At 34.3% G+C, this 16036-nt stretch overlaps 1 protein-coding gene across 2 annotated transcripts in view; it reads left to right on the forward strand.

Moving 5' to 3' along the window:
- LOC111505328 (serine protease snk) overlaps positions 1 to 12442 on the forward strand; it is a 12998-nt gene extending 556 nt beyond the window's left edge. Inside the window, exons 2-5 of one of the 2 annotated variants that reach the window (XM_074169725.1) lie at positions 3628 to 3713; positions 6036 to 6145; positions 6547 to 6764; positions 12205 to 12442. In XM_074169725.1, coding sequence (XP_074025826.1) covers positions 3711 to 3713; positions 6036 to 6145; positions 6547 to 6764; positions 12205 to 12422 — 549 coding nt within the window. In that variant the 5' untranslated portion in view covers positions 3628 to 3710 and the 3' untranslated portion in view covers positions 12423 to 12442. Of the gene's footprint in view, positions 1 to 3567; positions 3714 to 6035; positions 6146 to 6546; positions 6765 to 12204 lie in introns of those variants that run through there. The other variant, XM_074169724.1, reaches the window with a different exon arrangement.
- Positions 12443 to 16036: the final 3594 nt, after the last annotated feature.

Consider the following 16036-nt stretch of genomic DNA (forward strand, 5'->3'; position numbering starts at 1 on the left):
TTGGCGATACAACTGCCGCAATAGATTTTCAATTATTAGAACACACTTGCAGACCGATTACCGATAATTGAAAATCGAATTCCTTCACATATAGTCAGTGGGCATACTTGAAGACTGACTATAAGTCAAATCATCTAAAGGAACAATTCGTTCAGGCCAGTCTTCAAGTCCACTGTCTATGTGTGGAAAGTTGTCTTTTCTTATAAGAGGAATTGGTCAAATTTCGGATATGCGGTTGGTTGCCTCGTTCATAGGCGGATGGAGCGATGACAAACCTGCTGCGTATGTGTGTATGTGTGTGTATGTGTGTGTGTGTGTGTGTGTGTGTGGAAGGATTGGCATTGGAGTTATCCTTTTGCCACAGAGTGTTGGATAGGTAGTTAGTCATATAATTATTTTACTTTTTATCACAAACCTAATACAAACCTGCTGTTTGTTTTCCATTTCAGCCTAGTTCGAGGAATGATACTCTGAAGGAACTCGATTTTAAATTATCGGAAATCAGCGACTTTATGTTGATGATAGACAGAGCGTAAAATTTCTAGGACATACTATTGATCCCTATTTAAATTGGAAACTTCACGTAGATCAATTAACAAGCAATTTATCAAAAGAAATATTTGCAATTAGACTGATGAAATCGCTAGTGAACTTGGAGGCAGCCACCTCAGCTTACCATTGAATGTTTCACTGTATTATGACTTACGGTCTAATTAACTGGGGCCAATCTTGCTACACTCTGTCGATATTTATTATCCAAGAAAGAGCCATTAGAGCTCTGGCCGGTATAACTCAGACTGAAAACTGTAAACCATGGTTCATTAAGTTCAAAATACTGACACTTCCGTCAGCAATTATTCACAATGAACTAATCTACATAAAAACGCGCATGCATTTGTACACACTTAATGGAGATAAACACAATTATCTGACTAGAATGAGATCCCATATCGCTATTCCATAAAACAGATTAACCTCTACGAATGAAAAATGTATTGGTATCAGATTATTCAACTCTCTACCAGACTTCATCAAAAAAGCTCCAATAGCTATTTTTAAAGCAAAACTAAAAACTCACTTACAATGCTCTGCCTATTATGACATCTCTGAATTTAGATTTCCTCAATATTGGTAGATAAACTGTGTGTAACATTATTAAACCCATTTTAGCAAATATGTGAATAAATTTCATGAATTTTGGAATTCAAAAAAAGTGTTGTGAAAATGTATATTAACTAATGTGAAATCCAATATGTATATTTTAATCATAAACAAATGTTATTTAGATTTAGGATTAGGTGTAGTCAATGACTTGTCAAAACACTATGTCGTGTATCACTGACCAATAAAGTATAATACAATACAATATAATACCTTGCACTGACAAGTGACCAAACAGCCCGAAACCGGTCTGTAAGTGTGTTCCAATATTTGAAAATCTATTGCGGCAGTTGTATCGCCAACGTAATATGTAGGAATAAATTCAGTGAAGAACCCTGCACTGACACCTGTCGGATATAATCCAACACCTTCTTGGTATCAGCCAGGGGAGTAGTTGTTTTCTTATAGGTGTCAGTCATTTAACCTACAGTGTAGAGAGGTGCGACTGGCCTGAACGATTTGTTCCTTTAGATGATTTGAAATAATTTGAACCCTCTCAACATGATAGAAATCGCACAAGGCATATAAAATTAGACAAGGCATTTAAAATAAAACCTTTTTTTTGTAGAAGCCCAAATCAAATCAAATGTCGCCAATTTTGTATATTCTAAATTTGTCTGAAAGAAAGGGTTCTACCTCGAATAATATGAGAATTATTTCATTAGTATTGTCAAAATCGTTATTATCCTTCACTTTCCAGCATCTGGGTATACATTTTGAATAAACGAAAATTACTGTCAATACCATAGGTACCTTGCCTCTGTCTGTTTCTTCATGAAGACAATTGAAAAAAATGAAAATTAGAACAGCGAAGATCACCGATCTGCTAACAAATAACTATTGTATACACCAGAAATATTAGGGGTTTCACCTCGAAATAAGAGATACTCAGCTATAACCTTGTTCAAACCTTCATTTTGACACCTTAAAACTTGTCTCAAAACCTACTTATCGCAGGATGTCCGCAACTACAGATATTTCAAGGTCAAAGGTCATAAAGGTCATTTACTTATTAATTGCAAATATCTTGTTTCCTATGGGTTTTATGCTATTTGTATTCATTATAAAAGAAAACAAGTTCAATAATGGTGATCTATTCATATCCAGTTGGTCATTCATTAGAATGTTTAAATTTTTAAGTTCATTAATTTTCATTGCTTCCAAATTATTCAGTTTCAAACCTTTATTGTCTATGTGTTAAATTTCGACCTCTTCGTTTAAGATATGACTTTCTTCTAAATGATGATTTGAATATGTTGAACTTGTTTTCTTATTTACATAGCTCATATGATGTTCCTGGATTCGATTCCTAAATGTTCTGCCAGTTTGACCGATATATACCTTAGGACACGTTCCACACTTTAATTTATATACTTCTGATTTCTCGAATTTGGATGTTTCATCTTTATTATTTTTGACTTACTTTCCCAACGTATTACTTGTTCTATTTCAAATGTCAATATCTCGTTTCCTCAAAAATGAAGCCACTTTTTCCGTTGTTTGTGCAAAATACGTTGAAGCTCTATAATTTTGATTATCTAACTTATCAATATAAATGATGATGATGATGATTATGACGATTAAGTCATATGCATTCCGTATACTGAATTTTGGTTGAAAGTTACAATGGTTCAAGATGATACTGATTAGCCTTTCTGATAATTTCACTGATGATGCAGTAACAAAGGAAACCACTGGTCTAATTAATCTAATTTTCTTATAAAAACCAAGAAAGAATTATTATTGATGTAGAATTGAGGTAATATGTTTCAGGTAATCATAATTGAAGAGGTACGTCAGAAAGAGGTTTTAATTTGTTGGAGGTAGTCTCAATTATGGTTACCTGTAGTATATAAATATTTATGTAAGAAGCAACTTGTAGTATTCAAATCACTGTTAATAAAACTACTGTGTTAGCGAAACATGTCGTGAAATATTTTTCAAATGAAGTTTGTGGAGATCAATTAGAAAATCTGGTTTTTCTAGTTTCTCAAGTAATCTAATTCTAATTTTAAATTCATATTGTAGATTATGCTTATCTGAATAAAATTTACTACCACTACTTATTACTACTTGCCTTCATTCTATATACACAGTGTATAAGAAGGCCAAAATGGAAACATTGGAAACAGTACGAAAAAAAAGTTGTTCATTCTATAACATATTTAAATGATGTTTTGAAATTTCGTTGCTTTTGGACTATATCCAGAACTAATTGGAATCCCAATTTTTTTAAACTAATTTGAATGAGTTCTATATTGAACAACATTTTCCTAATTTTCGATTTTTCCATGCTAGTCCTCTTTATATTGGAAAGGCATGTTGTTGTCAGTAACAAATCCTATCAACAAAAAAAACTCTTCGAATTGAACATATGCTTATTAGGTTAATTTCAACTTAAAAGTTTCGTTTATTGATTTATGTTTTCTAGATATTCGAATATCATTCTCATTTTATTTGTTCAAGAATGTGAACAATTCTACCCAAAACCAAAATACCCGATATATATAACTGGAGGCCTGAAATCACTGGCGAGGGAATTCCCACATATGGTGAGTTTTACGCTGTTTGTTTGATTTTAAGATGAAGAAATTTAGGTTAAAGAACATCCACAACAAAGTCATTCCTGTGACTGAGGTTGATAATATTCCTTGGCGAATGTTAAAGATTAGAACTTTCATTGCCTTTGTTTACATTATTCCAACAAGTTTGATACGTGAGAGAAAGTGATAATGTTTATATCCAAAAATATATTTCTAAATAATTCGGAAAAAAATGTCTAGTATGATTCCAGTGATGTTTTCTTTATTGAAACTGATTACCGAGTAAGTATATGCATTAATTGATTTTTGAATTCACCCTACAATGACGAAGAAAATTTTATTGGAAAACTGTGAAATATGGATTGGGAGTATGTTTTATAGGTCCTACCTTCATTTTATCACGGTATCTTAGGACTGACTGAAAACTTCTTTCTATTCTATTTTGCATTCACGGGGACATTAAACCGCCTTTACCGGGTGAGGTGTCACCTCCAGAGGTAAAAGACTTCCTAAATCACGCCTCATCTTAATGTGTATGTAGCCATGCCTCTCTTCTGCGTTCATCTTCCTCTCTTTTGCGTTCATCTTCCTCTCTTCTGCGTTTTTCATTCTCCACCAGGCTCGCTTGCAATGCCTTAAGCTCTTCCATCTCGTCGTGATTGACACTCCTTCTTTTCACCATAAAACAAAAAATTGTCAGTCAATTATCCCACTTCTGACACCAAATGTTACATTTTTCCCCATGGGTTCCCCAATAATTGACTACACTGAATAATCAAACTCAACTTCATTTCACTTTAAATACACAAATACTTCAACTATTATTTGAATGTCTGTCTCCTTACTGGATCACTTCGAGTACCGCACTGTAACGTCCACTCGACTGTCTCGATATCCTCGAGACTAGCCTTCAAATATCGTAATCAAATGTCGTCAAAATTTCTCCAAAGTGCTGTCGAAGTCGGTAACATTATTCTAGCTGCTTCTCGATTGGCGGGGAATCATCATACACTCTCGCGCCACGTCTCGCCTGGTTTATGGCTACCAGTAGTGGCCGGCGTTATTTTTTTTTTTCGGGCATTATTTACAACAGTATGTATGACTCTGAGCCTTCTCTGTGTCACTTACAGAACTTTCGAGATACCGGACGCTCTCTCGTCTTAGAAAATCTTGTTAGGGTAAAGCAGAGGTCTAACCGTGAAGGATCTTCTTTCTCTAGTTACTCGAGAAAGTAATATGAAGCATGAAGTGACCGAAAAATCCCACTTTAAGTCTACAAAGGAGATGATAGTCAACAAAACAACTCCAACTGTTCTCCCTGTTCTTCTTCTAGGGCAAAAGCCTCTTAGTTCATCAAACTTGAACCTGGAGGCTAGATGGTGCAGCCAGCAAGCGATTTAGCGCCTTTTCAAAAGGGAGATATGTCATGAATCTGTCTTGAATCGAATTCTTGACTATGGATCAGGAGATGAAACTTTTTCTGGATAGGTTAGCAAATGCATAAGCTGTAACAATGACATATCCAAACCAGGAGCAGAAAAGCTCTGCATGGCTAAATATAATGTATAGTCTGATATAACTGACTCACAGATGCCTTCATATGAGGAAGTTGCTGTTTTCATTAAGGTCTTGCACCTTGAACATCCAACAACCTCGATACCGACCTGTCAACTGAAATCTCTATAGCATGCCATCGTATTTGGCGTAGATGATATTCCACAGATACGATTGCAGAGTTGCACATTCCAACCTGGATAGGTACAGTTCATCTCTGAGGATCATGAGAGCACCTCCTGTCTGGTAGGTGCAGTTAGTAGCAGTATCCAAGATGTACCATAGTCTATCAACCTTGGAATGGATTATCCTACATGAGTAAATTTAGGCCCTTATTGCAGAGCACATATACACACAAAAGTTTTCAACATTTCGCAAAATTCTACTCCTGACAGTCACCAAATAAAGTGATCGACTTTATTGAGACTAGATCAATTTGGTCGAGTTTGAATAGGTGGGAGCCACAATAAAACCTCGAGGGTTTCCCTAGAGGTTCAAATAGACGTACTCACTCGGAACTCACTTATCTACCTCCATTATCATTTTTTCCAATTGATTATTAAAAGAAATCTCTACAGGATGAATAACTGAATATATTCTATGGTACTTTTTTCCGCGATGATAAATTGGATTTTTTCATCAATGTATGAAATATATGTACAATGAATAGAAAACCATCCAACATAAGAATATTTTGGATTTCGAAAACACTAACACTATAACAAAGAACTCTGGAATGTATTCGCTTCATATCAATATCTTCTTCGTTATTTTCAGGCAATCTTAGGCTCAGGCGAAGAAACCAACAAACAGTGGCATTGCGGAGGATCATTAATTAGCAAACGTTTCGTCCTTACAGCAGCACATTGTTTAGACTCTCCAAAACTGTGAGTATAGCCAAAAATGTGGGGAGTTCAATTTCATTTAAAATGTAGCAACATGTCCTTCAATTCGAACATCGTCCCTTCTTTGACTGTTGTAATGATATCTCTACTAGATTGATTCATTTCAAATTCCAATAGTAGGTACTTGAATATCTTTACGTTTATGTAAAAACAACATCTTTATATCATTGAATTACGGAAGATGATATTGAACAGATTCATTTCAAATAATGAAACTAATAATATTGAATGAATAGGGCCTTATGTTTCTAAAATCTTCAAGTCCTACCATTTTCTATGCAGCTATAATGTTTAGATATTCAGAGATATTATTCATTGACCAATGTTCAAATATGAAGCGATCAAAAAACTCATAGTTAATGTATAAACTATTCATTTTTCAGAGGACTTGTTAGATGGGTACGATTAGGTGATTTGGATTTATCTACCGACACTGATGATGCTGATCCTCAGGATTTCTCTGTTTACAGAAGAGTTTATCACCCCAACTATAAGCCTCCTTCAAGGTATAACGATATAGCTCTTTTACAGCTTGATCGACAAGTAGCTTTATCTGCTTACGTTTCTCCAGCTTGTCTACACGTCAAGAAAGAAGTAAATAGTGAGTAGGAAATGCAACGTATCGTCGTTCACTATTTTCATAAAATTTTCTCATTCTTCGAAATCACATTTCATCTGCTACAACGGTAGACATCTCCAGTATATGCTTTGACCACGAGGACTCAGGTAATATCTATAAGTCTCAGCAATGACTTAACGGCAACGTTTGGTACTACAAGTACCTTTTGACTACGATCTCATGTGACTCGATGAATTTTTCACTCTGAATTGGTCCACTTTTGCTTCCCCCATTATTACAAGATGTAAGGAGGAACATTCAATTGATCTTCAATGCAGTTATTGCTGTGGTTTTTATTGCTTCCATTATTCCCGAACATAAAAGCCTTCGCATCTTGCTAAGTTTGTTAAGTGGACTCTTGCTTAATCGTTGGCAACCAGATCATAGATGCAAATGTTGTCATATAACCACCATGGTGTAGAGCCAATATATCATGTTTGAGCGTCCAGCCAAAATAAGTGCTACATCTGCCTTTCGTGATACTTTTTCTGGATGTTGTTTCAGGCCAGCCTGTCATCTAGTATTCATCCCAGATATTTGATCTCCTCCTGTAAGTTTGAGAGGTTCTAAGCCCTCAGTTTCGGCCCTGTTAGTTCGTCTTCAGCTTTACTTCATCGGCCTATCGTATAATAAGATTCTGGACCTGCTACAGGTTTTCTTTTACTATATTATTATATTCGCCTTAGCCTAGAATGGCGAAGTTGTCTACGTAGCCCAGTACTTCTTGTCCAGAAAATGTAGTTACTCATCCATGACAACGTTCAATAATAGTGGAGACAACTCCTTCCTATGAGGATAACCACGTGCTTTCCATGCTCTTCGCATAATGATGGTGTGTACCAATTTTTCTCTAAACATGTATTCTATCCACCTGTAGCTTGTGTCGTCGATTCCTCCCCTCCTCATTGCTTGAATGATTGATTCCAAGGATGTATTATCAAATGCGACCACAATATCCAAGAAAGCAACTAAAAGTGATTCCTTGTTCTGTCATGCATATTCTGAATTTTCCGTGACATGGCATAAAATCATTTACGTCGACACACCTGGCATGTTCTTATTGTTACGTTTTCTCCGTGGGTTTGAAAATAAATGAATACACTGTATAAAACATAATCTCATTTCACTATCAATACAACCTCAACTAAAACTATCATTTAAATGTCTATGGCGTTATTAGATCACTCTGATAATAGAATTATCTCGAAGCCAATGTAGAATTCGCTAGAAGTCTACCGAAGCAACGCTGAATATTACCAGAAGAAACGCGAAGCGCACGTCGTACGATATCTTGGCTACGTCACAATTGATTCATGACGACCAGCGGCGACCGGCGTTAATTTTTTTAGTGAATGATTTACGACATTATATTGGTCTCGATACAGAGGTCTGGTAGCTAGAGCTATGTCTTTAATGTAAATGAGATGTGACTGTGTCGGTATTGAAAAATAACAACAATAGTTTAAAAATTGTCAGGAGTTATGCCCAAATCGAGCTCAAATCATGCAAACAAAAATCTTATTTAATAATTAGGTATGATCCGATAGAGTTTGATTAGGCACATAGATGTGATCTCACGTTAATATTAACGCAAAGAAAAGTCTATGAAATAACTTTATGAATGTTCGTTAATAAGAAAAATGTTCATAGATTTTTATGCGGTACGCACAATATGCATATATTAAAACCAGACTTCGCCAAATCTTTCTATAATGCCTCTTTCGAGAAGATATCTTTTCTTTTCTCAATATCGGTTGTTTCTGGTCAGCCATTAAAAAAGGACTTTCAAAATCTGTTTTTCCGTTAACCAGTTATGGCCCCCTTACGAAAGACAACTCTCAGAATTCGAAACTTGTCTGAGCTAAGGACTAACGAAGTCTTACCTTTCAACGTGTGATTCCTAACTTGGGTTTTTTTACTTTTATAATTCAAAAATATGTTAATTGGAACTAACCGGTAAAACCATAATCCCATCGTCTTTCGTGCACAAAAAGGTGATCCACATATGTAGGGTCATTGTGGCAACAGTGGGTCAGAAGGGCACAGTGAGTTGACGCCATATTGGACAGAAAGAGTAAAGCAATAGTTGCGTCCTTTTCACAGTAGATTCGCGTTGGGATATAAGCCTTACCACTCCAGTCAGTGCGTCGCTCACAAGTGTAGTGTACGTTACAGAAAACAATTTGTGATTCGAGGGTGAAAAAGTTTCAAAAAAATGTAAGTTATTTATTCCGTATCTATTAATCTTATCCCCTGAGTTATAATGTTAAGGCAATAAGTGATTATTATTAAGGCTTCATTTGACAGTTCATTAAGGATTATCATCACAGTGAAGATTTCTGTTATTGCGTTAGAAAATGAAATTGGCGTGAGTGGTATACAGTGGGTCATTTGTAAAGTGGGCACAGTTGGTTGACCCACTGTGTCCACTGCGACGAAAATGATCAAATGTTATATTTTTATAATATATTTTCTATATTTATGTTTTTATTTTACAGATTTATATTGAATTATAATAATAATATTATTTTTATTTTACAGATTATGCCAAAGAAACGTCCGTTATGTAGGCAAATAGGTAACCACACCAAATAAAACATGAAAGATGCTCTACTAGATATTACATTGGGAAAAAAGATACTTGTTGTAGCAAAAGAAAAAATATTCCATTTTCAACGCTACAGCGTTATGCAGCCAAAGCAGAAGCATCGACAAGTGTCGAAAATGTGCAATTTTGTGCCACATTATGACATCTATAAAGTTTTTACGGATGAGCAAGAACAATCACTTACCGAATATTACAATAATTGTGCTCTTATGTTTTACGGCTTAACGACAAAAAATTGTCGGAAAGTTGCAAATGAAATGGCTGTTATAAACAAACTCAAAATGCCACAGTCATGGATTTCAAACCAGATGGTTGGTTAAAAACTGTTCGCAAGCGTCATAATGAACTGTCTTTACGCAAACCAGAAGCTTGCAGTCTTGCTAGAGCAACTGCATTCAACAAAGATACTGTTAACGTCTTCTTCGATAATCTACAAGAAGTTTACAAAAGACATTCCTCATTTGCTGATGCTACTAGAGTGTTCAATCTAGATGAGACGGCAACAACTACGGTGTAAAAACCGTAATTAATTGGTCCTAAAGGTAAGAATATTGGAAAAGTGACAAGCGGTGAAAAAGTCACTCTGGTAACAACTTGCCGCTTTATTAGTGCAAGTGGCCAAGCTTTACCTTCGGTACTGATTTTTCCCAGGAAAAACTATAAGGACCACATGCTTGAAGGTGCTTTCCCTGGATTATTAGGGTTAGCTACATCATCTGGTTGGATGAATAGCGAGCTATTTTTTACTGCAATGAAACATTTCATTGCTAATTATGGACAACCATGAGACGCACTTATCTATAGAAGCTCTAGATTTAGCTAAAGAAACCGGTGTAACAATATTAATACTGCACCCTCACACAACAGCAAAACTGCAGCCCTTGGACGTGGGTATTTATTCGCCATTCAAAAGTTATTACAGCGCCACAATGGAATCTTGGCTGCTTAAAAATTCAGGGAAACCAGTGACGATCTATGATATAGTTGAGCTAATAGGAATAGCTTTCATCAAGGCCAAAGAACAAAGCAAATGAACCAAAGAAAAAAGCTATCAGGAAAGTCTTGCAGAGTGAATCAGAAGATGACAATGAAAATATTTCTATTCATGATGAAGACTCTAATTGGTGCGAGGAAGATGACGACTCTGATTGTTGCAAGGAAGAGGAAGTTGGAAATAAAATCGAAATACTAACTGATGCAAAGTTACTACTCAATGTCTTGCCTCGCTTTCGAAAGGAAGAAGATTATGTTCTTGTTCGTTTTTCAACTAAAAGGAAAAGTGTTTATTTCTTAGGAAAAGTTTTACAGGAGCCTAATGATAGATTAGAATATAATAATAGTTTCCTCCGTGCAAATCGCAAATGTCAGTTTAACATGCCAACTAATCCAGATTTATCATATGTTTAGGAGAACGATATAAAACTGTTGTTGCGTGAACATTGTTTAGTAGGAAGCACTTTACGCCAACAGTCTTACTACTATTTTAATGTTGATTTTTCCCAAATCGATATCCGCTAGTTGATATGTGGAATGCTATTATAGTTGATTTTATGTTTTGTGGAAATGTATCTCAATCTCAATTGTGAACTAGTCGATAAGGTATAAACGAAATGACATAGTGGATTGTTAAGAGATAAAGATATCTCATTTTAATTTGTAATTTTAATAGTTGAAGAAGTTTAAAGTATTGAAATATCTTAAGTTCAAAAGCAATGAGTCCTAATTTTTTGTAGGTTGACTTGTGATTTTGTTAGTTATTTTTGTGAAGACTACTTAAATATTTAGCAATGATCTCACATATTATCTTTAATTTCAATTGAAAATAACAACAATGAAAATGTCACTGAATGAGTGAAATGACTAAAAAAATATTATATTGTTATGTTAAAAAGCTAAAAAAATGATAATTTGTTAGAATCATTTATTTTTTGTTATAAAATTGGTTATTTTTCATTAGGTGTAACCTAAAATATGAATTTAATAAAAAATATTAGAAGTTACCTATGTTTTTATATTCCAATATACTCCTGATCCACTGTGTAACCATCTGAGGACACAATGGGTCAATTTTTGTTCAAATATGTATTATTAAAAAACCAGAAAATGTATTTGAAACTTTTTTTAACCAAAATGCAGATAAGAAACCTATTTTCCTTTCATTAAAATGTAACGTCTATAGCTCTTATAGTTACAAAGATATGTGATTTGAAAAAAAGTATGACCCACTGTTGCCACAATTACCCTACTTGAAATGTATGTACGCATTGTGTCTTTTCCACGAGGTGAATGAGTTGTATTTGAAGTATTAGAATTGTACTTACACCTTAAGACAGACATTCTTCCTATGCGATATCTCCTGAAACCAGAACCATCACACATACTGAACACATACTGAAAACTAACAACAATAAAAAATAGTAACTTAGTAACAATAAAAATAGTAACTATTATTTAAATTTTTTTTTGGTTGTTGCTTGTATTTTATTTCATTGTAATTTCAGCTTTTTTTGCTTAATATAATTGTTATTTTTCAGCTAATATTTTAGTTTTTTACAGATTCTTTCGGGGATTTTAAATAAATTTATATCATATTAGACAATGGAAGTCCGAACTAATGAAATAAATTCGGATACAGATCCAAATGTCAATTTATTCAGTACAAGAGTAACTTTGCCGTCATTAATTTATGACGGCAAAGGTCGTCATGAAACAAAAATTAAAACCTAAATATTAGTAATTTCAGGAAAAAGAACAATGATTGCTGCAGAAAAATCAATGTCTCCAAATATTCATTTCTGATTTTTATAATTTTAGCCACATCCTTGACTGCCAGTGGCTGGGGTAAAAAAGAATACCTTGGAGACTTCAGCAACCACTTATTGAAAATAAATTTGTTTCATGTTAATAATATTGACTGTCGAAACTATTACCCAAATGTATCTAGAAGATTATTATCCAATGGAATTCTTGAGCAATTGCAAGTTTGTGCAAGAGGAGGCATAGGTCGAGATACTTGTCAGGTGAATAATTAAAAAATAAGTTATCGTGTGAAATCATCCATCATTCATGAAGCTATTATATAAACATTCATTATATAATACTATACAATGAAAATTAAGTGCATTTCAAGACAACCCAGCACATTGAAACTGAACTTTTGTTCGTATATTTGCTCATGAAAATATTGTTGATATACAGTTGATATACAAGGTGTTTCCTAACTATGGTACAAAATTTCAGAGGGTGATTCGTTAGGTCGTTTTGAGAAAAAAGTTTTCATAAAAACATGCTCGTTTATGGTTGAATGATTTGGTTGAAATTTGCTACAGTTATTTGGAGTGATAAGACGCTTATTTAGCCCTTACTCATCAGGTCCAGTGGAGTCTGGATCTATCTTCATATCTAGCTTCGTTTTCGGAAAAAAAATTGAAGCCACTTTGCACCACCTGCTTTGGAGACTAGCTAACAGTGATGGTGTTGTCATATCAGTAAAAGTCAGAGTTGTCATTTAGCAGTGATTCCATCATGAATAGTTTCGCTAACGCTTAAATGGCGGACATGCACTTTTATGGATTAGCCAATGGAACTGCGGAAGAAGCACGTAGAATTTACCAGGACAGATATCTTAACAGATTCATTCCATGTGCTAAAACATTTACAACGCTCTATGCAAGATGATGTGGAACTGGGAGTTTTAATAAAAATGCAGGTGGTGGAAGACCAGAAACTGTAATAACGCCAGAACTAGAAGAAGCTATACTAGATGCGATAGAAGAAAATCCTTCGAATAGTACCAGGAAGCTTGCACTGCAGCTGGAAGTCAGCCCAAAAACCTTATGGACAATTCTAAAAAGAAACCTCCAATACCCATATCAGCGGGTCCAAGCTCTACTGCTTTGGAATTTTCACCCAACATTAATGTTTTGCAGTTGGTTGATTCATACTATGGGACAAAATAATAACTTTTAACAACCATTTTATTTACAGACGAAGCAAATTTTTCACGAGATGCCATTATGAACTTTCATAATGGCAATTTTTGAACCGACGAAAATCCCAACGTTATTAGAGAAAGTCACTTTCAGCATCAATTTTTCCTGAACGTTTGGATAGGAATGGTCGATGACTATATAGTTCGCCAATTTTTCTACCAGCAAGATTAACAGGTGAATTCTACAATGACTTTTTGCGACATCATTTACCCATTTTGTTAAAAGTGCCGTACTGGTAAGAGGAAACATTTGGTTTATACGCGACGACGCTCCAACTCTTTTTACTTTTCTTGCTCGTCAGCATCTCGTCATCACCTACCCTAATCGCTGGATTGGACGATCTCAAAATTGCCCGCTGTAGTCCTGATATGAAACCTATAGATAGGATCTTGTTTATAAAACTCCTGTACTGGATGTGAATGACTTGAGAAATCAAATAATTAACAATTGTTATATCGTAAGAAATTAATACTCCAGGTATTTTTCAACGTGTCAGACAATCAATGACAAATCGATTGCGGTCGTGTATTTTATCAGATGATAAAGATTTTGCTCATTTACTTGAGGATGAAATTTTTACTTTTGTTTTTCATTTTGTGTCGTACATGGATAGTTTTCAGAAGTGATTTTTTTTCTTGAAAACGAAGCTTGATATGGAGAAAACACAAGTAAAGAAAAAGTTTTATTTTCAGTGGCTCATTCTAAGACGTCACTGGACCTAATATTTTCGATACAGTTCGGGCTAAATAAGCGCCTTATTACTTCAAATAACTGTAGCAAATTTCAATCAAATAGGTGTATGGATAGTAATGATGGGAAAGAAAGTTTTTGGCTTTCTACTTCTCCATCTTGATACAAAAAACAAGGATGAGAGAATCTTCCAAGGAAAGAAAAGAAGTAATCAATTTCAAAATAAGTAATTCTATACATGGATGTGTAGATCATGCAAAGAAGTAACTTTCAGACACAAACTGAAAGAAAGTCCTCCTGAAACAGCTACTTTCATATAAATATTGAATTACACGAAAGAAAAAAAATTCTTTCGAAACAAATACCTCTATATGAACATTGAATTATACAGAAGATAGTTTTCTCTACTCAGTTTGTATTTCAAACATTCGTTGTGGAATAAAATTCAGATATCATTCTCATGAGTTCTACTTTAAATGAATGGTGATAAATTGCACTTACATGGAACACTGTCACCCTCACTGGTATACAGCGATTTCAGATTTCAATTTATTCATTACTACAATTGAAGTAGGAGTTTTATCCTTTTAAGTTTTGAAAATACTTTATTTATGGTTAAAATGGTTTTTTGCTAAAATGCTATTTTGATATTTAAAGTATTAAAGATTCTGCATAGCTTGGGTGTCATATCACTAATATATGGTAAGGAGGTGAAGACTATAGGAACTGGAGGTGGATCAGTCCCAATTGTGATATTATTTGATTGTAAAGGATTTCTATCCAACTGGTTGTTATTATCAACTTGAACATCAATGGATGACGTACTGAATAAGATCTTCTTGAGTAGAGGATCTGGGTAAGAGTTATTGGTGAATAATTGGAAAAGTATTTTTGAGTCTTTTGAATGAAATTAAGGATCAAAAATTTGTAAAATGCTGTTCTTCATTTGTTTGACCAAGTTAATTTTCGTTGATTGTTTGTGGTATGACCAGTAGTTCAATAACCTTCCAGAACTGATAGGTTTACCATACCAGTCTATGAGAAGGACATTATCGGGTGTTCTGATAATCCGATGTTCGGAACCCATTGTTCGTTGTTTTCAGTTTCTATGGTAAACTGTATATAAGGGTCATAACTATTGAAGATATCCACAATTTTAGATATTCCATCTTGGGGAAGGGAGATAATTATGTCATCGACATATTTTTTTATGAAAAACAGGTTGAAAGAAAGAACCTGTGAGACCAAGTTTAGCAGGTCATCCATGACATATGCTGCTAAAATAGGGCTACTCTTTGCTCCCATTGGTGTACCAAAAATTTGTTTATAAATTTTATCATTAAATGAAAAATATGTGTTATTAAAGAGGAAAGTTATAAGTTGGAAGAATTCGTCTTTTTTAATATCACAAAACTGACTGATACGTCCCCATTTTCTGTCTGATTTAAGACAAGCATCTAAATAGACATTGCTGAAAAGAGATACAACATCTAAACTAGCAATTACATAGTTGGTAGGTAATTTTATATTGTTGAAAGTAGAGAAAACATCAAAAGAGTATTTAATGAAATACAAAAGTTATAATCGAAAAACTGGAATTAAGTATGAATGTGAACAACTACATAACAGAAAACGATTTCAGTATGATGAATCACGACCCAACCACAAAATTTGAAAGACAAATTACCAGATTAATAAAATCCAACAAACAGATCTTCAACAACAAAACATTGAAGAGATACACAGTCAACAACCCAATACGTGTTGCGGTTTTATAAACCTTTTACGGTGAAAGCCAAAATAAATTTCATTAGTGAGTTTTGATATGGATTTTCATCAAGTATCAGCCAGTTCCATTCAATACTTACAGTAGTTTTACGTATAACAATCAATAAAATTTGTTTTATTTCCTGTTGTATGTTATTAATTAGTTTTTACTGATGTGTTTGGAACCGGTGGTTCCA

The sequence above is a fragment of the Leptinotarsa decemlineata genome, unplaced genomic scaffold (assembly GCF_025532065.1).
Source record: "Leptinotarsa decemlineata unplaced genomic scaffold, Ldec_3_MD MMD2_P_RNA_scaffold_5, whole genome shotgun sequence".
In the NCBI taxonomy this organism is placed as follows: domain Eukaryota; kingdom Metazoa; phylum Arthropoda; class Insecta; order Coleoptera; family Chrysomelidae; genus Leptinotarsa; species Leptinotarsa decemlineata.